The following is a 17,037-nucleotide window of genomic DNA, read 5'->3' as shown; positions in this document are numbered from 1 at the left end:
AACAGTTGTTTTCAAGTCCTAGATAATCAGAATCCAGTTAATTTGTATTTCAGCCTTCACATTCTTAAAACTTACCTTAAAATGCTTATTTTGTTGCTAAAAAGTTAGAATAAAATAACTGTCTACGTTAACGTTTTAAGACCAAAACTTGCATATTTGCTACTTCCTTGTAGATGTTCTTTTAATCCTTATTTCTTATTCTATTTCTAATGTTTCTCTTCTTTCTCTTTCTCTCCTGGCATACGCAGCAAGAACTGGAATAACGGAGTAAACATTTTCCATATTTCTTCTCTATTTCCATCACGGTCTTTTATCTGCCTTAAGTATTTAGATTAAGGGCATGATTGCATTTAACATGTCCTCTCCCCTTCATTCATATCTTTTCCATGTAGCAGTTGAATAAAACAGTGTTTCATGTTGTCCATGAAACAAACAAACAAATGAACTTGAATAACCATCTTCAGTAAGATTAGATGAGTGAGTAAGATGAGAGAGACAGGGAGGGTTTGTTTCCTGTATATTTGTTTTTCTGAGGATGCTTAGCTCCTTATGAATGCCAACAACAGAAGGCACCTGGAAAAAAAATCATGGTAGGGTAGATGCTGAGTTCATTCATTCATTAGCGTTCTCTTAGAGCTAGGGCTGTGGATGAAGGGAGAAAACAACATTTCGATACTTGTGCAAAATTTAAAATAGTGATATTGAACAGAATTTTCTTCTGTGAAAATGCTTATAATTTCATGGTATAGAAATACTGTTTCCATATAAATGCTAAGAAAACTTGTATTTGTGCTTTCTGTAATATGCCATAGGCCTGTCGTTTATACATCTGATGAACCACTATCTCTTCAAGTTACTACTACTACTTCTTTATGAAATTTTATCAATTAAAAGATATAGCCAGCTCAGTTGACTCTGGTTTCATTCACAGAATCTTCTGGGGCTTTGCTGTTCAGCGTACTTCGATGTAAACTTTCAGCTGTTAACAGGAATTTGCATATATATATATATTAAAAAAAAATCTATATTTCTAAATTAAGTGCTGCCATAAATTTCATTTCTAATACAACATCTCATAAATTAACAAGCTAAGCTTAAGCAGCTGTTCTCAGAGCAAATTGTTTGCCTATCATACATAAAAGAAAACGTTGAGCAGAGACTGCTGCTAATGCCTTTTTAGAATTTAATGGTCAATAGCTTATTTAATTTAAAATTGTTTAAAAAAAAGTTTAGTGGATTTTTATTTTAGCTAATTAAGTGAAATGAAGTAGTTGTAATATACTAAGCAAACCAAATTTCTTCATGTAGTGAGATTTTTTTTGTTGTTTTTTGCACTATTTTTTTTAACTATCAAAAAGGAAAAGGTAGCACAATTAACACTGAAAACTGGGTATTATACAGTTCCTGCACATCTAATATTTGTATTTTTCGTGGATCTAAATGGTGTAGATTGGAATTGTATACTAACCAAGAATGAATCCTCTGTATAGTTCACTAAATACAGTTTCTTCCTTTCAGAAGTCTGTTAATTGAACACAGTTTGGTTTGGTTTTTTTGTTTTGTTTTGTTTTTTTTAAACTACTGATTTTGATTATTATGCTAAAGGTTAGTGTTGGGAAGGTTTTGTTTTCTAATGTAAATTGCAAGCAAGAGAGGGACAATTTCTTTACAGGAAAAAGGATATTTAACAAGGAAGATGAGTCAGAAAGTCAGTTTTATATGCATTTACAAATTTAACTGCAAATAACTCAACTTATAGGTACTAGTGCTGTTTATTTTTGGGTCCAGTTTTAACTCAAAATTACAAGTAGTTTAACCAGAATCCCCACCCTCTCATCTATTTTAACTAACTTTAATGCATATGTCCCTTTAAAATAAATATACGCTTACAAGGCTGAAACTTTGTAAGGTTACCTTAAGGAATGGATGCCTCAATACTATCCAGTGGTTGGACGAAAAAAATGTTTCACTTAAATACTTGTATGTGAAATATAGACATTGGTAGACATTAGAACTTGGCTTAGGACGAGCATATATGTAGGTCTTAAAAGATAAGTTACTTTTTTCCTCTCAGAAGTTTTTTTTTGTGCAGAATGAGGACAGTAGCCAGATGGAGTAGATAAGTTCACTTGTGTAAACTTGTTTACACAGTGCATTTTCCCACAAGTGCTGGATCTAATGTATATGGGCTATATAGGGATCTGCTTGCTCAATTCAAAACCTGGAAAGTCAGATTTGACATCTTGCAGGCCATGTCTCTAGCTCATGCAGTGAGGCTTAGTAGTACAGAATGCGTTTTGTTAAACATAAATGCACAGTATGTATAGCTGGAGAAATCAAAGAACAAATAGGGCAACTCTAGGAGAATTGTCTTCCGCGGAATTAAGTTCTCATGAGTTTTAATCTTTGTTTGAGGAGTGTTTGTAGTTGATGAGATTTGCTAGGTAATGAATGCCTTTGGCTTTTAGTCTTGCCTTTTAATATGCAGGTATTCTTGCCTGCTCTGGTGAGGAGACTGTCTTCTAACCCCAGCACTTGGGGTCTGACATGATGCAATTCATATATTATTCAGTGTCTATGGTGTTACTTTGTTTCATTTCCCAGTTAAAGCACGGAGCTTTATAAAGAACGCAGAACACTTAATGAATAATTCAGACATGGTGGTGAGACAGTGTGGCAGAGAGAATACTACCATAGGCTTCAAGAAACTGCAGATTCTATTTCTGGTTGAGTCACTGTTCTGCTGCCTAAATTTGCACTGGTTCTTTAATTTCCATGTAAAATAAGAATGAGTTGAACTTCTTTAAAGTGCTTTAGTATTCTCATAAAAATAAAAGCTTTTGATGAAGGTGCCTGAATTTTAAGAGTGTGCAGATCATGGAGTAATTGCATCAAGTGCAACCCGCTTTTTACGTAATGCCATCACCATTGTGCTGATGTCTATCAGGTGTATTGAGAATAGCTCTGAGAAATATTACATCTCTTAGGCACAGAGCTCAGTGGGAACTCTTGCTTTAGTGACATATTGCATGTAAAATCTAAAAAGTTTCTGAAGTCAGGAGAAACAGGCTTTCTCTCCAAAGCTTTGCGTTTAAATGGAGGAACATGCTTATGAATAAATCTGTTTACATATGTGGCACATCTCACTTTTGCATATCCAACAAAAGGATTCAGAATACGGATTGCAGAATATGAATTGCAGTCTTACATGGTGGTAGGTTTTGTATTTCTTTAATTTTTACTTGTTTTTACAATAGCTATGGTTCAGGTATAAAATATGAGTTCATATTTTGATTTTAGTCCTATGCTGCCATCTTTCTACTGATGTTTTGAAGACACTCTGAGATAAGCAGTCTTTCTGGCATTTTTCTTCCTTTCATGTACGTTTTACAGTACAAATTTTTAAGATGGTCAGAAAGTGGTATTTTTTTTTATAGAAGGTGTGGAACCTATATTTCTGGTTGCTGGAAAATGCTGAATTAAAATGTTTTTCAAAACGTCACATCACTAGGGAGCAAATCCAGGAAAACACTATGCTGTTGATTTAAACTCTTGAATATTAATCCACTTTTGAGCTTAAAGGATTTTTGGGGTCAGTTGCAATGTATGATGATGTTTTAAGACATTTGTTGAACTTTTAAATATATGAAAATAAAATGCAAATATAAATAAATGTTGAAGCTTCTTTTAATTGATTCTGATGTAAGCTGAGTTGACAAAAGCTCTTTCCATTTTGGTTACTTAAACTATACAGAGTTCTTAGCCTGCGTGGTTGATTATAGATAGATAAATGTGGAGTCAAGTTTAGCTTCTGTTGTCATCTTACCAGTTTTATAGATCCAGCTATGGAAATACAGAAGGAAATGTATCTTTACAAGGAATAACTAAAAACATACTGAATTTTTAGTCCTCCCTTCTTAATTTGTTCTCACTAGTTTGTCAGAAACAACTTGAGAAATTTGCTGTTCTAGAGAGGCTGAATTCCACAGTAGCAGATGTAAAATGAACTGAAGGTCATCTTATTTTGCTATGGAGAACATCAAACCAATTTTGACGCATCCAATTGCAGGCACTTGCTAAACATCGATCTGAGGTGCATCCAGGCAGAGCATGTATGGCGTTCGTTCTTCCTTATGTTTCCTCGCGTTCCTACACCGGAGCTGCACATTTCCCATTAAAACAGATTGTATGATAGAAAAGGCAGTTGTATTGGCTTAGAGAGTACAAAGCTAACATGCATTGACATTATGCCTATATAACTGTCTTTGTTCAGTTTTACTAATTAAACATTATTTACAAGTAGAATGTGTATTTTGTAAAGATTTTTTGCACTGATTTAACGTTCTTAGTGGTAGAGGGTAGAGTAGGTGTTTGGGATGCTTGTACCATAGGTTAAATTTCAGTTGACTTCTCTGCGGTGATAGTTGAAAGCTGTTGATCTTAGCAATAAATGGTAAGTTTTATTTTGTGACTTAGGAAGACTGTAGTAATTGGAGTTTCTGTAAAATCCTCTATTGATGACCATCGTAATTTTTAAATATAAAGAGCTCATGGTTGTCAGAGAACATAACTAGGTTAGTGACCCTGACCAGGCTTTTGTGACTACTGTGCTGGAGCCCTGTGTTTGTTAGAAGCTTCTTGAGTATAAATGGGATCCTGATGCTTTCGCTGGCTATAGTCTTAGGGCAAAGTCCTGGGTATGCACATCCTCTTTCCAACACTTGTTTCCAAGGTTGAGACTATATAATCCAACTGCTCTACTATTACCAGTATTGCTGGCTTCTAAATATTGTCTAGTCGCTAATGAATAACTTCGCAGAATCCCAACATCAGTGACACTTTGATTTGCAGGTTCAGAGACATGAGGTGATTGAAATATAGGAATGTATGTATTGCATATTACAACTATACTTAGCTTTGCAGTCCAAAATAAATGCGGAACTAGCTTTAAACCTGATGTGTATATTCCTTGTTTCAGGTTTTTCCATGCCAGAGTTTTCGTCTTTAAATGTAACAATGTACGGTTTCCCCAAAGAGAAGGATAAGCACAGGTATTTTAGGGGCTTCCCATTGGCGTGTTCTGCTAGTAGTTGGTTTTAGATCAGATGTGTGTGATATGACACTGTTACTATGGTAGGTTTGCTACCCAGAGAATTCATGATCTCTGCATTTAATACAACCTATGTTGTGTACAGATAAGGCTCTTTAGTAATAATTACATATTTACCATGTACGTGACAATTACAGTCGGAACGTGAATTGTAGCAACCTACTAAATATATACAGGATTGTAACAGAAAGGGTGTTTAATTCTAGCAGACCACTTCTGTCCTGAAAACTAACATTCATTCAAACTAGTAACCCAAGTACATTTACCTGTAACACATAGTTAAGGTGTTACATTAGTTAATCAAGCAGGCGGCAAAATAGGGTGGACAGAAGCAGATTGCCTGCTTTCTGACAAATTTATAGCAGGAGAACCAGTAGTTGGCACAGATTTATTCTCATACCCAGTTTGAGGTTGGGTTCCCATTGGTAGTACATAATTCATTTAACAATTTTACCTTTTTCTATATGATGTTTTGATGTGTATCCATTTCCCACAAATAAGTTGGTGTGTGGCTTTGTCAATCTTGTTGCCTTTAAGCCAGTGTTACTGTGAGCTTGATTTAGGGATGACTGTGAGACTGTCTTCTGTGCTGCTCTTTGGAGTTGATGGAATATTGTAAACCTGGTGACATGCTCTAGAAAATATTATACTTCGGTTAAACAGCATATACAGAATAGGAAATCTGAAAAATATGTAATAAATAATGAAGAACTGAAAAAAAAAAGCTATGAAGCACTTCAGTACTTTATTTCGAAAATTTTTTAACCTCTGTATTCATAATTTGTCACTTGAGTTGTAGTTGTCTAACAGAAACATGATGACTAATTTGATTTACACTTTCATATACCTTCTTGTTTTGGATGTTGAATAGGCATGTCCGTTCAACCTTGTCCTGACCTTGAAGTGCATTGAGTATTTGTAACTTGATAGTTTATTTCTAAGGGTCTGGGTCATGTGCTGCTGCCTTTAAAGGTACTGTTGCAGGATTTTCATTCTTGAATCAACTCTGCAGCATGGGGTGTAGTAATGTTCATTACTAAACAATTATTAGCACAGAAAGGAAATTAAAGCTGAAGAAATAGTCTGATACTGCAGCGTCACTGTTCCACCTTTTGTGTGGAATGGATCAGACCTTTCAGTGACTCAGCTTCAGGAGTGAGAACACTGTGAGAGTCTGCCTTTAAAGAACTAGTTCAATGAGGTAACTTTTTAAAAGGCTTTTGAATTGAAAACACCACTTTGAGTTTTCTTTTTACAGCCCAAAAATTATTTTCTATTTCTGTTTCAGAAACTGCACATCAGAAAACTGGAAAAAGAGAGCTATCGATACCACTATGCAGTTCCACGAAGCAGAAGAGCAAACCTTATTGTTACCAACAGGTATTAAGTTTTGAAGGCTTTCTAAGGGCTTGTCTTGGTTTCAACTTGAGGATTAGATATCTAGCTAAGTCTAAACTGTTTGCTCTTCTCTGCATATGTACTTTCCTTGTCCATTTTCTTCTTGATTTTTTTAATAATTTATTTTGTTTCCTTTATGGAAAATATAATATGGTAATGATGTCAATACTAGATACTAATTTAAGAAGACAGTTTACTCTGAGGTCAGTGACCCTTTACTGGAGGGAAATATTCTTTATTTCTCTTTTTTTCTTATTTTTCAAATTAGCTTGTGATAAGTGTTTGCAGTCAAACCAACATTGTGATAATGTTTACCATCTTGTTAACTAAAGGATACTCTAAATGGCACCTTAAGTTTTTGTACGAGTATGAAAATTAATATTAAACTCATCAGACAATTATTAGAATGCAAGATGTTACTAGTCTTGGATACACAGTTTGAGGACTCAAAACTTTCTAAATACATTTAGGCAATGAAAAGGAACCCAAGGATTATGATCTCCCCATCCCAAATGTCACCAACATCCACCTTGCCTGAATGTATGAGATAGGCTCATCCATAATGAGACTCCGGGAGGCACCCCACCGTGTTTGTTTTACAATCACTAGCACATCTCAAAATTCCTTCTGCAGCTGAACAAGCTTTTTCAAGATACTGACAAAATCCTTTAATGGTAGTTAGGTGACTTATTTGTTCGCAGCTTAGATAAATGTGCACTACTCTCCTTATCCCAATTCCTCTCCACATGCATAAAAGTTCTAGCTTAACTCCATTCAAAACTGCCACCTATTTTTGTCTTAGGGTGCTAGGTGACGTTGGAGCTTTGAAGTAATTAAGGGGCAGCTAACTAGCAACTATAAACAGTAGCAACTGATCATCTGTCAGTCTAGTAGTAATTGTGTCATTGTGTAGCTAGTATGTAGCTGTTTGACTACCTTCATGTGATAGAGGCTGGCTTTGAGGAACTGTTTTGAATTAACTGATGACCCTCTGGTATCCAATGCTAGTAAAATGTTTGGATTTGGAGGGCTGGATGGGTTTCGATTAAATTGGCCTGCGCATACTATACAATATCATAGATCGTCTATGAGTCTTAAGGACAAAGTGATTATTTCAGAATATATATTAAAGAAATGTGGTTCCACTGTGACTGAGTAGATACTTTTAATCCACATAGAAAATGCCTTCTCAAACGAATTTCTTTTCTTCATTTTGTTTTGTTTTTTTCTGGCAAAGTTCTAGTCCCAGGGAGAAATTGAGTATTAACTTTTTTCTTCTGAACAGGAGAGTGATATATGTAAAAGAAGTGGAAATCTTAGGCCATTTAACAACAGAGTGGGATTACTTATTTGAAGACTTTACACGCTGTCCCTCCTACGAAGCAAATGTTTTAAAAATTACTGTTTTGGTAAGAAAAGCATGTAAACTTTTTTTATTCAACACACTTAGAGGTCCAAACATGCTCTTAACTTATTTATCGTTCGAACAGCTAACCATAGGACTATGAGACAGGATTTACTTAAGATTTCTTGAAAGTATGTGTTGGGTTGGACAGAGGCCACGTTGAAATATAACCTGAAGTTGACATTCAGAGCATTTAAGTATCAAATTCTGCATTCTTGTTTTGTGAGTCACCTGAAGTACGTTTTTGTTCCCCTCTGCAACAGGATCGAAAGATGTTCCAAAGGAAGGACAGTACAGGTCATGAATGTGTAAAGACAGTTCAGCTTCAGGATGAAACTACAGCAAGGGTATATTCTTTTTTTTTTTTTTTCTTTCATCTTCTCTCCTTTTGATATTGTTAACAGTTGTTGAAACTGAGCACGTAAAAAAGATGGCAACATTCAGAGACCTGTTACAGAATAGGCTGCTGTGCCTGAGGACTGTTTACCATACTTTCATGTTGAAAAATGAGTTTAACCAGGAGAAAGATGAGACAAGATAGTCTAAAGCATTCAAGAGAGTATATGCGGTAATAATTTAAGGTTGAAGTTGCATAGTCTTATGTTTTGTATATTAAAACACATTAAAGGAAAATAATTCAAATACCTAAAGTACTAGGTTAAGTTCATTATAGTCTCTAGAATTCAGCATACCTCTGAATTCTGCTAGCTCCTCATTATTTCAAGATCACTGGACTAATCCACTAAGTGTACCTTGTGTGAAAAGGCTTACTTAAATTCCTCTCCGCTTCCAACCCCCACCTTCCCCGCACCTGGGTTTTCTACCATTTATCTCTAAATATTTGTTTATATTGATGCTGGAGAGGCTGATGTTCTATGGATGGTTGGGTCTCATCGCTAACTCTCACAAGCTGAACTAACAGTTTGTATAAATTCCAGGGTACTTCAACAACAGAAAAATTTACCTAGGAAACCATCCGTCTTACTGTAGTTTTGTATCAGATGATGAGAGAGGAGGAGTTCTTCCTGGTAGTGAAATCAGTTAGATGCACAGTATCTTGGAAGCACACTTGAAATTGTAGCTCCAATAAATGGCAAGTCAGCAGCTAGAATCAGAATGGGGGTCAAATTGCTTCTATTGAATTGATCAAGCCTTCTAAAAGAATGGGTTAGACCAGGAAGGAAAAAAAAAATTGCTGTCATTTTGAGGCACTCTTTTTATCTACTGAGAATCTGTATTTTCTTCACTGTCTCTTGTCTAAAGAAAAAGTTCCTTCGATTTTTTTTTTACAGCGTGTATTCCAAATCACACTTTTGGTTAACTAAAATCCTTTTAGTTTGTCTGTATCTTAGTGTCATGGCCAAAGCTGGAACATTGTACACAACAGTCAGGCCACACTAGGATACTTCTTTGTGTTTAATTCTCTTCTTTCTGTTTCTGCCTAACAACGTGTTCCTTTGCTAGTGTTTATGCTGGTATGTATACATTGAAAATAAATTTTTCTATCCTGAAGTGCAACACCTACCCATTTACCTTCTGTGGATTTCTGTTTCTTGAGTTTATCAGTATTATTTTTCATTTGCATCTCCCTTCTTTGCATAGATCCCACTTGTAAAACTATACCAATTTGATAGGAAGACACAAAAAAAGTACGCTTCACAAATAATTGTCACTTCTGTGAAGATTTACGTGGTGCCCTTTGTATGTGCATGAAACAACCTTGACCTAATCTTAAAGACATTTATCTGTAGCTTCCTTGTTCTTTCTGTCTCCTCTAAAAAACAAACAAGGGTTTTAGGTTTGCCCTTCTTTAGTCCTCTGAATCTTTCCCCAGCCTCCATGAGTTATCAGAAACCCATAAATGTTTCAAATACACCTGATGCATGTTATTTGTCCATCCAGCTCGACTTACTCTTTATTTTAGTATTCATTGTTGTATAAATGAGTTTCACTTTTATTGAAATCATGGATAAAAAAAGCCCTCACAAGCATTTCAAACACTTCAGCTTTCACGAAGTGCTGGAATTACTTGGGTAAAATCAGACTGACCATCCAAGCTACCCCAGTATGTTTTGGTTGTTGGTTTGGGTTTTTTTCCCCCCTAGGCATATCACATTGACATTAGTTTTCTCAGACTAGAGATATATCACTCTGTTAATATTGTGTATACACATTTTATGCATAATGTACAATATGTTTAATGTTAGACAGTTGAGACGTGGGGCTTTTTTTAACTATTAGGTTGTTTGGATTCAGGAATTAAATAAAAATGACTGGTTTAGTTGCACTGCTTTGTTGAGTTAAGTTGTTTATAATTTTAGAATTATTGTTAGGTTCTATTTTAATTTATCCTTCTGTGGATTTCAACTAACTATCCAGTTTGAGAGTGCTTTTCATTGTAAATATTTTCAAAAGTGCCTGCTGTCATTTATATCTTCTTTTAATTATCGTGAATGATTCTCTTATATTCCAGATAATGATAATGCAAACCTCTTGGTTATTTGGCCTGAACAGAGTCCTCTTCTGAGTCTTTTTACCTCAGACTGAATCTAGTAGTTTTAGGCTCTCAATACTTTTCTATCCATTTTAGAAGAGAAAAAATTGCTTAATTTTGATCTGATGCTAAATTTTCCTCAAAAGACCTTATTCTTACAGTATTTAAGCTTTTACTATTTTTAGTAGTATCTTCTGGAAGAAAACTGCAGATTGCACGCTTTAATTTTCTTTCTTTCAATATGTTGCTTTACAGAGGATTTGTTGTGCCATTCAGGAAGCCCGGGCAACAAGAAAACAACAAAAGTTGGTTAAGCAAGCATCGTTGCAGTTGAAGAAACCACAAACGCTGTCTTGATAATGACAAGTTTTGTCCGGTTTGACCTTTGGTATGCAATTTTATCCCTAAAATTGATTAGAGGCAACATGGAAACATTGTGCAGAAAGTAAAGATAAGATATCTGAGGTCTTCCTTCAGGGTTAGCAGCCATAAACACTTTATTTTAAGAAGCTATGCCTCTTTCTAAAACTATGGATTTCATTATTCTAAAATATGCATTTAAGTTTAAAATTACAACTTTTGCTAAAATGTTTTCCCACTCTTAAATTTTCTTTTCTGCCCTTTTTCATGTCAGGATTTCTTGTAAATGGATTCTAAAATAAAGTGGATGTCTGATTTGCACTCTTAAGTTTATGGTTTACAGACAGGTTGTAGTAATTGTGGTTCTAGTGTTTTGCAAAATAAAGTACGTAGGTTACTGATTGAAACGAATTAAAAAGTCCTTCTATTTTAGGCAGCATTCTCTGTAAATTAAGAAAGAAGCGTCCACAATTTAGCTGCTATAATTTCACCCCTGTCTGTTTAGTATTAGAAAATACTGCACTGGAGCAACTTAAGAATAAATATGTATGAAAAAAATAGGCTATTGTTGTCTGGAAATGCTTACTTTGGAATGTTGTCACTTACGCTGCAAATGAAACTCTGCACTTTAAAAATGGAAAATATTATTCACCTGTCATGTGCATATATATGGTTTTGGTTGTATCGCTGTCACTTAAAGTCTTCTCCATGAGGAACAACACACTGGTTTTGGACAGCATTGTATGTCAAAAGCTTGAATCAAAGTAATTAGCTTTCCATATTTCAGTGTATAGTTTCTCCACTGGAAGAGTGCCATCCCATTAAACTAAAAGTCACTTCTGATGTAATATTTTTGTTGCAGTTTCTCTTCCTGAAGACTGTTAGCATTCAGTTTAGCAAGGTATTTAAGCATGTTTAAAGTATATGCCTAGTTCTTAATGGTATGAATAATCGCACAAACTTCATTGAGTCACGTTCCATTCTTAACACTAGGCACATACGTAAGTAACTGCCTGGGTCAAGGACTATATGAGCAAACATTTTAGTTCAGTGATTAGTAAACTAAGAGCTCTTGCTGTCAGTCTTTGGTTCTCGAATAAGATATAAGGTGTCCTTGCAAATACTTACTCTTGAAAATTGTTTTTTCCAACTTACTTCCCTTGGAAAGAATGATTTCTGGTTTTTTGTTTAATTTTGTACTAGATAATAGTTATAGATATGATCTCAATAAATAAAAATGGCAATATTCTTGCATAGATCTATTCAGTAAGTGGAGCAATTGTGAGAACTAGGCCTGAATTTTTAAACTCTCTTTATACTTAAGGGCTGGTGGATTCTATAAATGTACTCTTAACCTGTACCTATGATCTCACCAAAATTAGAAAGCTTAAGATATTTAAAAGTAAGCTGCCAAACAAAGAACTTTAAGACAGCATCTGCAGACATGATTTTATTGCGATTGTATGCACTGGTTTGCTATAATGGAAAAAATGTGGTATGACCTTTAATTCTGTGATATCACCTATTTCCTAGAAAGCTCTGCTCAAACATTAACTACATTAGCTGTCTAGGTTGTACGTATTTCAAGCCTGTGTTTAACAAAAAAAAAAAAGACAATAAATTTTTATATGCAATTATTTGTGCTATGATTTTAAATATTGTTGCTTCTAAAATACGTTATATGCTGTTGGTTTGCCACATGTCACCGGCATTATATGGAAAAAATTTTTTGAGTACTAGCATACTGCAGAAGAGCTTTCTACAGCCCAGCTTCAAGTTTCCTTCAACTTGGTGTCTGGCATGTAAGGGATAGTTGTATGTGTACCGTCTCTTAATTCGTAGTTGAAAATAGATTTCATTTCAGTGTACTCTCGGTGTGTGTTTAGATGATACCATGTGCCTTTTTTGAGGTAGAGAATTGGAGCTTAAAACAGTTCTTGATGACACATTTCTGAGTCCAGTCTTCTGCTTGATTCAGTTCTGTACTTCCTCATTTTTATTTGTAAACTTTCTGGTTGAATTGTAAACAGTAGATATTTTATTTTCTAACTCTATATGTGATTAGGTACAGTGAAGTAGCTTCCTATTTAAAATAGTCTGAAGAAAAGCAGTAGGGTTCTATAGAACAATTCTTTATTTTGAAATGCATGTCTCTGCGGTTTGGGTTGCTAGCTGTATTTGAACTGATAGATGGCACTAAAAATTCCAGCTGAAGAAGTAACGAATGACCTTCTTTATCACTTGGATCAAGCACTCAAGAGGACATGAGAGAGATCATTTGCTAAGAAATTCCATTTCTTGCTTAAATGAAGATCGATGTGTGGGACCAGTAGGTTTCCAGTGCTTGTCCTGTGCTTTCCTCAGGTGTTCCATTCCATTTTACCATGTGTTCTTCTGTCTTTGTTCTTGTTTTTTATCCAGCATTTAGCATTGCTGCATTCTCTCCAGCTGCAAATGCAGTTGGCTGTACCTTTCTGCCCTTTTCCTTAAGCTGGTATACATCTTCTTGAAGTGCTGGCTGAGGGAATTGAGGGACAAGGAGGGTCTCTTGTCTAGTCCCTAAGTGTATGTCCAGCATAAGAACAACTGCAAAATCAAATCCTGTTTAGATGATCTGTGGGAATGAGGCATTGTTGGGGTAGAGTGCGTTTTCAAACAGTCTTTAGTGATGAATTTCAACCACGTGCTGCAATGAAAAGTGGAAGAGCTTTTTCAAAGATTTTGGCTTTTTTTTTTTTTTATTTACACTGTCTGGCAACAAAGTGATTTCTCATGCCAGACTGTTGAGATCTTCCTAGACCTTTGCTTACAATGAGCTCCCAGAAGTTTCTGCTGTCTCAAAAGCCAAGTTGTACTGAATATAAGACATGGAATACTAGTTTGTTAATTAGAACTCCAAGCATTTAGGTCGGGCCTGGGTTCTTGCTTTGCTTTAGTTACTCCATTGCTTTCTGGCTCATCATAGGTTTCTCTGGCTCTTCAGAGGTGTTTTTTTTACAGGGCCTGGATGGGTGTTTAGTCCTTTCAACTGTTTTCTCAGTCACTTGCTTGAGCTGTAGCCTCCTTTCTGAAACTTTCTCGGTCCTTTCTGTCATGCCCTCCCTCCCCCAGCATGCTCAGTTGCTTCCTAGGTAGAGAACAGTATGTCCTTCCTCAATGTAGATCTGTCTCAACCTAGTAACCATTTTAAAGGACAGTAGCAGAAAATGATAATAAAATCAAACTGTTTCATTTAAAAACATGTTAATACACTTTTGCTTATGATTTTAGAACCATCTAATGCTTTAAAAAAGAAAAAAGAGAAAGACATGAGAACTTTTGAAATAGAAAATAGGTGTATGTGGTTCTTCACAGGGTGGTGCTATCAATTCCACTTAACTATGGGCTTTTTTAGCGAGTAATTTACTTTGATAATTTTCATTGAATTTGTGTCCAGTCTGGCAAGAAGCAAATACCACCACCACTCTTAAAAACACGCAGATTGTGGAATCTCCATCCTTCTAGATATTAACAACCTGAGTTGACATGGTCCTGGACAACTGGCTGGACTGTGCAATCTCAAGAGATATCTTCCAACCCCAGCTGTTCTGTGATGCTTTTGCAATAAGAAATCTGAAATACCCACCTCTCCCCCAGAAAAGAAAGAAAAACCCTAGGGATGTGAGGTTCTGTGTTTCCTGGGTTAATTTAAATTATACCCATCAAAACAACTTCACACCTTTCACCATTGTGTTTAACCATTTTCTTAACATTTGCAGAGTCTGGAAGAATGTTTGGTTTATTATAGACACTGAATAGGGAGTGTTTTAGTAGTAAGAGATTAAATAGTTTTAGAGGGGATTAATTGTGAAGTTTAAGGAGGGGATAAATTAAGCAATTCAGCTTAACAATCAAGGTACCAATATTATGATTTCATTGCTGGCAGTAAATATGCTTTTGTTGTAGTAGAGTGACATAGTGATTACACTAGGTATATCCTAATCTTGGTCTTTAGTTGACAACAAGGATTATTTATGTAAGGGGATCTTGGGTCGCTCAGAGTATTTAAAAATAAAATTAAAAGGATTTAATTTTAAAAGTGAAAACTGACTTGTGAAACCTTTTGAAACTAGCTAGCATCTCTTTGACAAAAAAATTCTTTCAACAGCTTATAAAGTCGCATTTATTCAAACCTGAGTGTGAAGACTTAATTTGAAATAGATGCCAGTGGACTGACCACTTCAAGAGAAATCTTAATATAAGAAACAGGTGGAGGGAGAATCAACGTATACAACTTCAGGTTCTATCGGAAAAATCAAAGCTTTAGTCTCTTTATTAAAAATTCCTGGATAAAGGTATGCTTTTGAGGGAGAGGGCAGTTATCAGTTAAACATACGATGCCACACAGTACATGAAGGGCAGATTGAAGGAAAAAAATTGTTAGACATCTAGATGTGAAATAAAATTTGTTCCAAGTATATGAATATTGTTCAGTTTACTAATGATCCTAATGCAATTCCCTTCCTTGGATTATGGATCTCATTTGCATAATCACTAAGTAACAATGATGCAAATACACAGATCTCCAAACTTTAGCATTTATTATCTCTGTGCTACAATTTGCTTCTGTTTTGGAGTTTTCAAGATGTTTGTCAGCAACTAAGATGGTAGCTTAATCTCTTCACCTGACTTGTCTGAAGGAGAAAAGCTTAAGTGTGAAAGGAGAAATAACTCTAAGAAGGAAAGAGTTGACCTACCAAAAGGAACATGTGAATTTAAAACTTGATTCAGTTCATTGTATCCTTGCCTTTCCTACAGGTCAGCAAGTAAACTTCTACTTTGAAATTATTTTATATTCTTTGTTATTTATTTTAGAGTGAGAATGTTCATTGTCTATCCTAGTCTTCAGATTGCATTGAGGCAGGGGGATGAGGGAGGCGGGAGAAACCCTATAATATTGGCATGGTAGGTTGGGAGTGAAGGAAAGTGAAAGCGGGATGGTGATAAATCTGTAAAATGGCTAACTCTTTAGAGGTAAAAAATTGGTAAAAAGCTAATTTGATACATTGATACCCTGCTACAAATTCCTTTTACATAACTGGGAAAATACCTCATCTGGTTATGAAGACAAACTGCGCTACTGGAAAACAATAACTGTGCTGAATTTTAACAAGGAAAAGAAATTTTTGTTTGGATTTCAGTCAGGGAGGCAGAGCCACACACTTTACTGGAGTCAGCAGATGCAACACTGAAAATCCTCTTCATTGGTAATACGACAATACTCAAATTCCAGTGTTCATCTTGGGTGTGTGTGTCCACATTGTTTCTAGACCGCTGTTTATCAAAGGTAAGAACAGTAAGGATGTATAATTCTGAAAAATGCTTGTTGAAAACAAACACTTGAAAAACAGTGCCTATGGACTGTATAATGTAGCGTACTTCTAGGGGTTTGAAACGTTTCCCCATCCGGTATGACATAAGTTCCTCTCACATATAATCAAAGCTGTAAAGGTAAATCATTGAAGTGTGCAGGTCCTAGTCTCTGCTGTCCAATGTGGCCCTGAATCTGCCCTTGACTTAGTTGATATATGAGGACTGTATTGTGCTTATAAAGCTGCTTCTTGTGTTTATTGTTGTCTTTGCCTCTAGCTGTGCTTTCCATTTCCCTGCTGGAAAGAAATTTGCTGTTGAGTTTTAAAAAGCTATGACATTGAGCTAAGGTGCTCTTAAGGAGTCCAAAAAGACTTCTGCAACTGATCCCATAGGATTGTTGCAGGTTAATTATCAGTAAAAGCAGCATAGAAAGTATCTTGAAGTCAGTAACTTTATACTTAAGCAACCCAGCTTTAGACCTCGTCCTGTCTTGAAAGGTATATAATCAAATAACAAGAGAAAATGGAAGTTTATTATAATGACATTCTGACAAACATATTGGGGAGCACTTGTACAATTGTTTTTAAATTAGAATAGTATCGGTAGGCTTGTCATGGGGACAGTCCTGGAGAAACTTTTCTTTTAAATTTAAATGCCAGTTAGCTAACTTTTTTTCTGTACACTCTTAAGACATTCTTCACGTTTTAACAGAGCGCACCAAAATGAGTAATTGATTACTGATGCTGATAAGCATCAAAATAATATATGTTCTCTAAGTTTTTGTGGAATTTTAAAAATAAAACAGCATATTACTTAATTCAACTTTGTGTTAATTGCAAAGCCTTTTTTTAAGTTTGACTCACTGTGCTATAGCAGAAATCGATGTGTGAAATTTGGTAGATGAATATGTGTCTAGAT

General features: G+C 35.4%; 1 protein-coding gene across 12 annotated transcripts in view; it reads left to right on the top strand.

Annotated features, from left to right (window-relative positions):
* Positions 1-12,401, top strand: part of VPS13C (vacuolar protein sorting 13 homolog C) — a 100,766-nt gene extending 88,365 nt beyond the window's left edge. For 4 of the 12 annotated variants that reach the window (XM_075160311.1, XM_075160316.1, XM_075160317.1 and 1 more), the window contains 4 exons: positions 6,399-6,490; positions 7,794-7,917; positions 8,177-8,260; positions 10,663-12,401. In XM_075160311.1, the coding sequence (XP_075016412.1) occupies positions 6,399-6,490; positions 7,794-7,917; positions 8,177-8,260; positions 10,663-10,764 (402 nt within the window). In that variant the 3' untranslated portion in view covers positions 10,765-12,401. Of the gene's footprint in view, positions 1-248; positions 1,013-4,978; positions 5,052-6,398; positions 6,491-7,793; positions 7,918-8,176; positions 8,261-10,662 lie in introns of those variants that run through there. The other 8 variants (XR_012675256.1, XR_012675254.1, XM_075160314.1 and 5 more) reach the window with 6 other exon arrangements.
* Positions 12,402-17,037: the final 4,636 nt, after the last annotated feature.

This window comes from Calonectris borealis, chromosome 11 (assembly GCF_964195595.1).
Source record: "Calonectris borealis chromosome 11, bCalBor7.hap1.2, whole genome shotgun sequence".
NCBI lineage: Eukaryota > Metazoa > Chordata > Aves > Procellariiformes > Procellariidae > Calonectris > Calonectris borealis.
This window is presented reverse-complemented; position numbering and strand designations above follow the sequence as displayed.